The sequence below is a fragment of the Furipterus horrens genome, unplaced genomic scaffold (genome assembly GCF_987537825.1).
Source record: "Furipterus horrens unplaced genomic scaffold, mFurHor1.1.pri manual_scaffold_7, whole genome shotgun sequence".
NCBI classification, from domain to species: domain Eukaryota; kingdom Metazoa; phylum Chordata; class Mammalia; order Chiroptera; family Furipteridae; genus Furipterus; species Furipterus horrens.
The window spans coordinates 31,499,216-31,511,465 of record NW_028327177.1 but is presented as its reverse complement, the minus strand read 5'-3'; the positions used below and the strand labels follow the sequence as shown (position 1 = coordinate 31,511,465).

At 36.0% G+C, this 12,250-nt stretch overlaps 1 protein-coding gene across 1 annotated transcript in view; it reads left to right on the top strand.

Moving 5' to 3' along the window:
• The window catches only part of INTS8 (integrator complex subunit 8), a 57,808-nt gene that overhangs the window by 30,603 nt on the left and 14,955 nt on the right, over positions 1 to 12,250 (top strand). Inside the window, exons 15-16 of the mRNA XM_090283547.1 lie at positions 2,253 to 2,454; positions 6,845 to 6,966. Coding sequence (XP_090139673.1) covers positions 2,253 to 2,454; positions 6,845 to 6,966 — 324 coding nt within the window. The remainder of the gene's footprint in view (positions 1 to 2,252; positions 2,455 to 6,844; positions 6,967 to 12,250) is intronic.

The window sequence follows — 12,250 nt, the reverse complement described above, 5'->3', positions numbered from 1 at the left end:
GACTTACAGGTCCAGGCAGCACAGAGTTCCAAAAAAATTGGACTCAGAACCACACCAAGACACATTTTAATCAAAATGTCAAAAATTAAGGATAAAGAGAGAATCTTAAAAGCAGCAAGAGAGAAGACGAGAACTATGTACAAAAGGGTCCCAATAAGACTTAACAGCTGATTTCTCAAAAGAAACTCTGCAGGCAAGAAGGGAGTGGCAAGAAATATTCAAAGTAATGAAAAGCAAAAACCTGCAACCACAATTACTCTATCCAGCGAAGCTGTCATTCAGGATAGAAGGGCAGAGAACGTGCTTCCAGGACAAAGTAAAACTGAAGGAGTTCATCAGATCCAAACCACTGTTACATGAAATGTTAAAGGGACTTGTTTAGGAGAAGGAGGATCAAAACTATGAACATTAAAATGAAAACTGTATCACAACCCCAACAACAGAAGCTAGGGAACTGAAACAAAGGCAAACTAAGTAGGCAACGAGAGGGAAAAAGAACTATAGGTATGGGGAACATTTTGGGGGGAGGTCAGCAGGGAGGGGAAGGGGGAAAAGGGAGGGAGATGGTACAGGAATTAAGAAGCATAGTAGGAAGGAGCGGAGTAGATAGGAAGATGTTGAGAAGAACTATATGCACAACCAATGGGCATGGACTAAGGGGGGGCAACTGGAAGGAGGGGGAGTGTTTACTGGATGGAGAGGAACAAAGGGAAAAGAAATTGAGACAACTAAGCATAATCAATAAAGCATATTAAAATATGTTAACAATATAAAAATTGAGGTATTTTCCTTTTTAAAAAATGTGTGTGTGTGCTGTTTTCACTCAAAATCCAATAAGTATTTTACATTCAAAGCACCTCCCAGTTCTGACTGGTCACACAGTTCACATATTCAGTAGCCACATGTAGCTAGTGGCTACCATATTGGACAGCAGAACTCTAGACAATCATATAAGCTATTGAAAACTGTAAAATAGGGGGCATGTCATTGGGAACTTTTCTCCTACTCCTAAAATAACTAACATTTATTGGTCTCAGAGACCATTCTGCAATTTTTATATACATTTTCTCCAAAAAAAGGAAAACAAAAAACCCAATTCTGCAGAAGGTGTTTTCTCAATTTTATAGGTGAGAAATCAGACTCAAAGGCATTAAATTGTCCAAAGTCACACAGTGAGTAAGTGGTGCAAGTGCTAGAAAGGATAGAGAAAAGAGAACATATTAGGCAAGTCTTTAAGAGGTAAAATCTAAAATTGATTGCTAACCGATTTGCTCTGGAAGGCAAGGTGGAGAAAAGGATCAAGGATGATGCTCAGGTTTCTGCTTTGGGTGTCAGAGAATAGATGAAAGTACCAACAAGTGAATATGCAGAGAACAACATTTTGAAGAGCAGATTATGAATTCATTTTTACAGTATTTAATTTGCGCCTGTAATTGTATACATGGAGCCTGAAGCTTGGGTGGTGGTCTGGGCTGGAGATACAGATTTGGGAGTCATCGAAGATCACCCAGGGTTAATGTACGGAGCCTGGGGGTGCAACATTGGGTCCAAGAAAGAGGGATGTGATGGATGTGAAGTCATAATAGAAAATATCTAGAAGAAGCTCAGTAAGGCAACTGAAAAGCGTTCAGTAGATCAGACAACTAAGAGTTCTTTGTTTAGTGAGCTGTGTCTTCACAGAAGCCAGATTGTAGGGCTGAAGGAGGCCTGTGGAGAGAGTAATGAGGGAAGACTACTCTTCGGAAAAATTAGGCGATGTGTAGGAAAAGGCTTGGATTGTAGCTGATTTGATTTATTTGCTTTATTAGCCAATTATGTAGATTAATAATTTTGTGAGCAAAGATTTTAGAATGTGGAACCTTGTTGAAGGATGTAAGGTCTAATTCTGAATATCTAGGTGGATGGGGAAGCATGCTTGTCTTGGAGTTTTATACCTGTATAATTTATATGTATAATACATATAATTTATGTTAAAACTTTTTTGTTGTTTTATAATCTGTGTAAAACTTGTTTAGTAATATGGCACATATTTTATATCAGTAATTGGGTGTCTTAAAAAATTACAAAAGTTAAATATTTATTGGAATAAATCAACAATATAGAGATTATAAAGAGCAAGATAATTTAGCCTCATTCCTTGAGATGATCAGTGTTAATCATCTAAATTAATCTTTCTCTTTGCTCTGTACTTACAAAGTTACATATTTTTTGACTTGAGGAAAGGTGATCCAAGCTCTTTTTTTTTTTAATAGGACTTTTCCCATGCGAAACAGCTATTTGCTGCTTGTTTGGAGTTGGTAACAGAGTTCTCACCAAAGCTTCGTCAGGTCATGCTGAATGAGATGCTGCTTTTGGATATTTATACACATGAAGCTGGAACAGGGCAATCAGGAGAGAGACCTCCTTCTGATCTTATTAGTAGGGTGCGGGGATATCTGGAAATGAGGCTTCCCGGTAAGACTTTTCACAAAGCTACATTTCATAAATTCATTACTCAGGTAATTGTGGGGAAAGTCTAAAAGAACATGTACTTGACTTTTACTATCTGTAAAAATGTTATTTCTCTCCTAAAACAAAATTCAGATGTAGACTTCACTTGAGAACATTGAGGAAAATATAGGAAACTTCATTTCCTAAGATTGCTACCACAAAGAGATTATTTAAAACTGAATTACTCACTCATAGTTTGGAGATGAGATGTCTGAAATCAAGGTGTCTACATGGCCATGCTCTTCCTGAAGGCTCTAGGGAAGAATCCTTCCTTGCTTCTTAGCTTGTAGCTGTATCATTCCAGTCTCTTCCTCTTTCTTTATATAGCATTTGTGTGTGCATGTGTGCATTCACATGTGCCCTCTCTTTTAATAAGACACCAGTCATTGGACTTTTGGGTCTGTCCTAATTCACTATGACCTCACCTTAACTAAGTATATCTGCAGAGACTTTGTTTCTAAGTCAGGTCACATTCTGAGGTTTCAGGGGGACATGGATTTTGAAGGGACACTACACTACAGAAACTATATTGCAATTTGAAGATACTGTTAAAACAATCAATGTCCTTGAAGGTACACGTTACCATCTTAGAAAGCCCTCAAAATGATTGCCACAGGGTCAGAAAATTCACTTGTGGTCACTTTAGGGACAGACCTGTGTCCAATTCTACATGTAAATATGATAAGGAGTTTATGTAAATTGTCATCTATGTTATGTGTAAATCTTATTTAGTTTAAAGCAGTTTCTTATTTTTATTTAATTTAATTTAATTTACATTTTAATAGTAGAGTCTTTAGAGCAGTTAAGTCATACTGTACAGTACACATTTAATGTTATAAACAGTAACATTGAAGTGTAGAGGAAGGTGCTGATAATGTGCCAAAACAGAAATGGCTGCTGGCCCTCTGGTGTCTTATGAATGAACTTAATTATTACTATATTCTGATTTATAGCAGAAATTACAACTTTTTACCACTATGGATAGAATACCTTTGAGCTTTAATGCATCAGTGCCCTTAAGTATCATAAAAATTGATGTAATATGCTGGCACTACCTGTTGACTGACATATGCTACTGTGTATATGTTCCTTTTAAAGGTAAAGGGTTAGTTTTTCATACATGGTTTCTCTAAAATTAAAAGCAAAAAGAATTGAAAACCTCTAACATTTCTTGAATGCTAATTACATGTCAGATATTGTTCTAAGAGCTTCAGGTGTATAACTCATTCAGTCCTCATGGCAGCTCTGGGCAGTAGCTACTTGTTTAATTATTACCATTTTGTAAATCAAGAAACAGGTATGGAGAGGGTAAGGAATTTCGCCAAAGGCATGCAGTTATTTGAATCTATCAGCCCAACTTAAGCCTATACTCTTATTCTTTGAAATGGCTGGAAATGCCTTTAAATAATTACAGTGTATCTGGAATTTAATTATACCTTATGGCATTTAAATAGTCTGCAGTTAATGTTACCTTTTTTTTTTTTTTTTTTTGGTCTAAGACATATCTCTGCACATAATTTGTTTAAATTCCTAGGGGCTTGTTTAGCCTCTTGTCCCATAGCTTGTGTTATAAACAGCATTTAAAATGAGAAAGAAAGGATGAAATGTGATGTTAGGAAGAACCAAAGAACAATTTCCCCCCCCATAGGCAGAGTTACGTATCTTTGACTTTGTCCAAGCCTCAGTTACAGACTAAAAAGTCATGTAGTTGCGATTTTTTTTTCTAGTTAGTCCATTGACTTTCCACCTTAAAATTTGGAGGCTAATTTTCCTTAATAGAATTTCAGGTACCAGTATCTTCAGATGTTGATATGCTGTTACATCAGAGTCCCACTAATTCACCACTTAATATCATATACAGTACATAATCAAATTTTCAGTCTTTCACAACACATTAAAAAAGTTGCTAGGAAAAAAATGGGCTACCACACCAAAGATGTTACGGAGTGCACAAAATTCTGACAAGGGGAGCCACCATCAAGGAGTGATTTTCTTTAGGAAACAATTTTACCAAAAACATGGGAATAGAAGTAATTTAAAATGTAGAAAACATAATAAATGATTGACTGACTGATTCCAAATTGCCATTTATTATGCTACCCCCATCTGTGGAATGTTACGCTGACACCCAAGACAACCAAAGCCTCCCATATTCAGTATCCCACTACTTCCTGGTTGTGCCTAACAAATAAACAACCAGTAAATGATTTCACCTCTTTAGAAGAAGCATTTACACTTAAAAAATGGGATGATGTGGAATTACCTCCTCCTTAGAAATATTTCTAGAGCTACTAAAAAACTTGCATTTACAAAATAGTTGATAAAAGTATTATTTCTGCTTGTACGAAAAGGAAGATGGACCATTTATAAGACGTGGTGTGTGATATTAATCAGACTTGACTTCTTTCTCTTCTGCTTCACCAGAGACTGGACTTGCCTTGTTTTTAGTTTGAGTTTTTCCCAGGTAGATCTTTAGTTTCCTGGTTAGCCATTGCTGCCTTTCTTCTCTTAGTTCCCCTTTTCCCTTTTGTAATTGCACTTTATTTTTTTGTCTGAAGATTTATGTCTTCCTGCTGCTTTTTTAAACTTTGTTTCCACTTTTTGCAGGAGCAGGTTTAGCCAGTAACCTTGATCTCCTCTTGGGCATCTTGGTGGTGAGTGGTACACGTGCCAGGGGCCTGCTGGCCACAGTGCTCACTGAGAGTCTTTGTGAAGCTGGGCTGTCTGGTGCTCCTGCTTCTCAAGAACTACTCCTCCCTCCTTTTTTAAGGGGGGAAAAAAATTGTTGCCTGGGCCAATTTTGAATGAGTTAGATGCATGCCCTCCATAGAACACAGAAAGAGTAGTCCTCTTTTACATGGGTGGACCTGGCTTTTCTATCAGGAACAAGAAGTGATCTTAGCTGACAACAGATCCAACCTTTCAGTTATAATATAATTATTCTAATATCTCTTTTGGGAGAGATCCCCCAACTTTTAATACCTTTGTATTAAAAGGTAGCTTTTTGTTGAATAACTGGTCCTTGTTATGTTCCTTGGAGTTCAACAAAACTGAATGTTAGGCTTATTGTGGCTGTAACAGCATATGACTCTACTTTTCATAATGAATAATTGTATTGCAGGTGTTTAAAGGGAAATTTATTCTTCAAATCCCTCCCTCTCAGGCTGTATCAGTACTCCACTCTCTCCAGGTTCTGATTCATCTTTAAGAGCCATGGCCATGTTACTGATGGGGAATGTCCACTGAATAAATGAAACATTGGAGCCAATTGCTGTGTAGCCTTCCTTTGGCAGACTGCATAGCATTCAATAACATGCATGCATTTGGGAGACTAATTTCACTGTCTTCATTCTTTCTTTAAGAAGATGATTCAAGTAATATATTTTTATTTTGCTGTGTTCCCGTGCTTGTTTCTGTCATCTTAAATCCTTCTTAAAAATGAGACATAACAAATTAACCACAGGCACAATTTTTTTAGAAAGACTGAAAAATATAGTTACTTAGGTTTATAGTAGTCCCTCGCTATATTGCAGTTCACTTATCGTGGCCTCACTGTATCACAGGATTTTAAAAAATATTATATTTAATTATTTATCGTGGATTTTTCACTATATTGCGGGATTTTGCAGTGCTGTATATATATGTTGTGAAAATTACGTAGGTTTAAGAGTGTAGAATAAATGTAAGGTTCCTACTTTGTGGAGGTGTGTGGAACATAATACCCGTAATAAGTATCTTTTCCCATTTACAGTCTTAACATTGTTCTTTAGCGTCATTGGGGTTTCTTTTTCTTTTTGCTGCAGTACATTAAACCTGAATATTACAAACTTTGAGCTATACAAATTCACAGCATATTTAATATTAAGGTGCATTTAATAATTTTTCAAAGGAAGTACTGTTTAAAACAGTTGCTTCTGATACAGTAATATATTTTGAAGAGAAGTGTGTGACTTTTTTCTGATAATCAAAAATTATTAAAATGGTATTAATTTAGATTTGTTACATTTTTATTATATGGTTTAGCTATTTCTATTCTCTAAAAGTACTGAAAGTTTTGTACCTGTTTCATTTACATGTTTATTCTCTGATGCTCATTTGAATTATAAATTTTCGCAGTAGAATGTTGGGCATCTGAGGTGTTCTTAAGTGCATACGTTGATTAATAGTGGGTACCATGGCCGTCTATTTCTGGGAAACGTTAAACTTTATAGAGAAAAGTAATATGTTGGTCTTTTTCTATTTTTTACCTGTAACTTGTTTTTAATATGTTCAGCTGAAATCTGAGCAAATTTTGCTGTGTTCTCATTTTAATGTTATGATGGTAATTCCAACTATTTTCATTTTTGCTTTTTAGACATTCCTCTTCGTCAAGTTATTGCTGAGGAGTGTGTTGCTTTTATGTTAAACTGGAAGGAAAATGAATACCTTACACTTCAAGTTCCTGCCTTTCTGCTTCAGAATAATCCATATGTAAAGGTACTTAATGTTTAATATAAATAAAAAAATTATTAGGATGGAATTATTGAACCTATTTTTTCTCTCTTTATTTTTCTAATCTTCACTCAAGGACATGCTTATTGATTACAGAGAGAGGGGTTGGGAGGGAGAGAGACATCATTTGGTTGCCTCTTTACATACCCCGACCAGGGACCAAACCTGTAACCCACGCACGTGCTCTGACCCAGAATCAAACCTGCAACCTTTCGGTTTATGGGACGATGCCTCAACCAATTGAGCCACATCAGCCAGGTGCCCCCCCCCAACCCCCCCTTAAAAAAAAAAATCTGTACTATTTAGGCAACTTGTCCAATTTCTATGATACAACGTAAGATTGGACACATGCTTGTTGGGTTTGTAGTTTAAAATAGTTTTTTGATAATTCAGGCACCTGCATTTGTCTTCTCTAATACCCTATGGTTCAGTGAGAATGCAAGCAAAAATTATGTAGCTAACAGATAAAATTTTGGTATAATCCTAAACTAATGAGAGGTGAGCCAGTTTTTCTTGCTTTGAATGAGAAAATCAAACTAGTTTTCAGCTCTGGAATACACAGGTACACCTGGGTATGAGCTGGTGGAGCCATAGGCGCATACTTCCACCCATTTTTCATTTGTGCACCTAACCCTTCTTGGGAGTCTTATTTACTTCTATAAGATTGATATCCCTGATTCTTATTAGTGTATATGTTTGTTATCGGAGTTACACCCATGTGAGAGTTCACTGAATTGTCTGTAAGTTGCTTATTCTCCTTACTTATCTTCCTTATACAATTGAAAATGCTTCTAGATGAAGGGAACATCAAAAAATAAAGAGAGACTAGAGGTTTTCCCTAAGTTTCTTCTTTCTTTCATGTGTTAATATTTTATGTATACCCTGATTTGCAATGAGCTTTTCTTCCTTTTTGGTTTTATAGTTAAAAAAAACAGAAGAGCCCTGGCCGGGTGGCTCAGTTGGTTAAAGCATTGTCCCAATAGGCCAAGATTGCTGGTTCGATCTCTGGTCAGGGCACATACAAGAATCAACTAATGGGTACGTCAATAAGTAGAACAACAAATTGATGTCTATCAAATCAATAAATAAAAACGAGCCTTAAAGAAAAACATTTAGTGGATGTACCATTTTTTGGTGTATATTTAGTCCTTCAAATTTCCCTATTAGTTTTTTTTTTTTTTTTTTTTTAAATCCTTATTCATTTTTTACTGTTTGTGTGACCTTTCGTTATTTATCATCTTCCCTCATCTCATCTCTGGTGTGTAATTGGATCGTTATCTGGGAATTCATGCAAGACTGTACCACTTGCTTATTTTTGTCTTTGGTTATTTGTTTCTTCCTTCTTATTTCATGTCCTTTGAAAACCAAGCTCATTTCATTTCAACCCTTTGAAGATTTATTGATTTCTTTTGTTTTTTACTCCTTTTTGTCTTCACAGTCATTCATAAAAATTTATCATACTTCAATCATCCTTCTCTTTGGAATTTTAGATATTGGGTTATATCTTGTCTTTCTAGTGAACTTTCTGAGCCATGAGTTTCTAATATCTAGGGTTATTTATAACATTCTCCTAGTCTTTAGTAAACTCTTAGATGAGAGAACCAATTTGTTCCTAGACTGTAATTTCCACTTAGAATTGTAGCTTGTTGCTCAGTGTTAAGGCAATATAGTAGCTTCTCTCTTTGCTTCTCTTAGTCAGTTCCGTGGAGCTGTGTACCAGGAGAGATGGGTGCATGCTTGAGAGCCTGTAATGTGGAAGGGCACAGGATACTGCGTTATAGGTTGCTTGACGCTGGGCTAGGTTGTTGCTTCCTATACTTCCCCAATCTGGCCCAGACAGAGGAAGGATATGTGGTGGTCTTGCTGAAGAGTCTCTGAGGTGGATCATTGTCTTATCTGGGTTAAGGTTTTGTGTCTCCTTTCCCTAGTTGACTGCTTTATGCCTTGTTAATGTCAGGAAAAAAGGAATCAGAGAAGGAAGTCTAGAGTAAGTCGTTGTTTTGAAAATAAAGGAGTAGTTAATAAACTTTGAATTTGATATGTACAAGAAAGTCTGGGAGAATATTAATATCTGTTATCTTTGGGTAGTGGGATATTAGCTGATTTTAATCAATATTTTCTATTCTGTTAGATATTTTCTAATTTATTTTGAATACCTATTATAGAATCACAAAAAAGAAAGGAAAAAATCTTAAGCATGTGACTAAAATATGACCTAAAATAATACAAAGCTGTCCACTCTTCTCCTTAGATTGGGATGGGAGGCTGTGTAGTATATTGAAAATTGTGCAGGATTTTTGGGCACCTGGATTATAAAAGAGGAAAAGAGCTTGGTCGTAAAAGTAGTAATAGTGTAAGAAAAAGACCAAAGTTTTTTGTTTTTTTTTTCCTCTATTCAAGGCATGCCATTTAATTTAATTATAGGATCAAAGTTTTTAATATGACTTATAAGGCCTTTTAAAGTGTAGGAACTTGCCTTTTCCAGTTTCTTCTCCCCTGCTCCTTTTTAAAAAAAAATCTTCACCTGAGGATATGTTTATTGATTTTTAGAGAGAGAGGAAATGGTGGAGGGGAGAGGGAGAAAGAAAGAAACATGGATGTAAGAAACATCCATCAGTTGCCTCCTGTGTGCACCCTGACCAGGGATTGAACCCCCAGCCTTTTGGTGTATGGGACAATGCTCCAACCAGTTGAGCCATCTGGCCAGTGCTTCCCTGCTCCTCTTTGTCATGCTGGCTGTGTGTTGGCACTACCAGAGTCCTCACAGGTCCCTGTGCACATTTTGCCTTCTCATGTTGCTGCACTCACACACGTGCTGTTAGTTTGCTTACCTGGATGCCCTTCCTACTTTTGCCTGTTAGTATTGTTTCTTTGAAGCTTTCCTATATTTCTTTCTCTACAAACATATAAATCACTTTCTTCTTTTGTTGACTTTGTACTTGTCCTTCTGCTGTTGTACTGCAGCCATACTTCTTATATTGTGCTTATACTGTATTATTTGTTCACTTGCCATCCCTATAAAACAGTGAGCCTCTTGAAAATAGTTAATTTTTACATTCTCAGTGCTTTACTTGATATTTGGCATGTAGTAGATGCTCAGGAATATTTGGAATTCAATTGACATGGGGCCCAAGTCAATCGAATTGATAAAATTCTCATTTTTAAGGAAACTTAATGTAGCAACCTTCACCTAAGCATGTGGCCTCTGGCAACAGAAGATGAGTGTGAGACCAGCCATACATTGTACTGCAGTAAATGGCTGCATATGTAGTAACCTTGTTGCCTGAGAAGGCTGTGTTCACTAGGTATGCAGATGACATATTCTGTCACGGACCCTTGATTTCCATTCATATATAGCCAGGGTTTTACATCATTTTTACTAGCTTTAGGGAACACTTGTATTCTTGTAAATTTTCTTAGGTATGATCACGGAATTGTATTATGTAGGAGAATGTCCTTGAGGATACACAATGAAGTAATTGTATTTAGGGGTGAAATGTTGTGTCTGCTACTTAATCTAGTTTTAACATACAATATGTGTACATAGCAATATAAAGCTAATACTGCAGAATATTCACCATTAGTAAAGTATACAGGTTTTTATTGAACTGTTCTGTCAAATTTTTTATGTTTTTTTTTTTTCAAATTACAAAAATTTGTGGGAAAAGCACCAATGTTCATCTTTGTCATAATACTACCTCCTTCTTAAAGAAGCTACCTTAAGTAGTGAGATCCCATTATTAACACTTTCTAGGTCTAGTTACAGACCTGGGCTTTCCTGGTGGAATTGAAATTATTCTTGCCACTTTGCCTTAGAACAATGATGTGTCAGATTTAGTAAGAACAAATTAGAGGGAAAGAAGTGCTGAATTTGGTGTAAGCCTGATTTTTTTCTCTATACTTCGGGCCTGTCTTTTCTCTGCAGTTTGCTTCCAGTTCTTCCACCCTTTTTTATTCCTGAGCCCTTCCTACATTCGCATCATGAAGGTGTCAGAAGGAGAAGAGAGCAAGAAATTGAAATCTATTTGAAAAAATGACTGAAAACTTAACGATTCTTAAACTGCCTTAATTCAGATTAATATCTTTTAGTAATGTCCTTCCTTAATTCTGCCTCCTCACATCAGCAGTAGTTCTATCCCCAGTTGCTACTTTTACTTAGAGAAAAGCTGCTCTGAATCTTGTTCTCTTGTTCTGCCAACTTCAGTTTTTATATTTTTTCCTTAAGAATTTTTTTAATCATTTTTCATTTTTCAGTTATATCTGACCTACATTATTATATTAGTTTCAGGTGTACATCTTAGTGATTAAACATTACATCACTTATTAAATGATCATCCTGATAAATCTTGCACCCATCTGCTATCATACAGTTATTAGAATATTATTGACTATATTCCTTATGCTGTATTTTATATCTGCATGACTTCTATAACAAATTAGTACTTTTTAATCACTTCACCTTTCCCACTCATCCTCCCCAATCCCGTTCCCATCTGGCAACCATCAGAACATTCTCTGTATCTATTGAGTCAGTTTCTGTTTTGCTTGTTCATTTAGTTTTTTTGATTCAATTGATAGATATGTATTAATTGTCATTTTATTGTTCATGTTTCTTTTTTTTCTTGTTAAAGACCCTTTAACATTTCACGTAATACTGGTTTGGTGATGAATACTCCTTTGGCTTTTTCTTGTCTGGGAAGTACTTTATCTGTTCTTTGATTTTAAATGATAGCTTTGCTGAGTAGAATAATCTTGGTGGTAGGTCCTTGCTCTTCATCACTTGGAATATTTCTTGCCAGTCCCATCTGGCCTGCAGAGTTTCTGTTAAAAAATCAGCTGACAGTCTTATGGGAGCTCCCTTGTAGGTAACTAACTGCCTTTCTCTTGCTTCTTTTAAGATTCTCTCTTTGTCTTTAACCTTTTGCATTTTAATTGTGATGTATTTTGGAGTGGGCATCTTTGCATCCATCTTGTTTGGGACTCTGCACTTTTTGAACTTGTATGTCTTATTTCCTTCACCAGGTTAGGGAAGTTTTCATCCATTATTTTTTCAAATAGGTTTCAATTTCTTGTTCTCTTCTGCTGGCACTTCTATTATATGAATGTTGATATGCTTGAAATTGTCCTGAGGCTCCTTAACACTATTCTCATTTTTTTGGATCCTTTTTTCTTATAAGATTTTATTTATTTATTTTTAGAGAGAGAAAGGGAAGGAGAGAGATATCGATGTGCAAGAGAAACATCAATCAGTTGCCTCTCACACACCCTG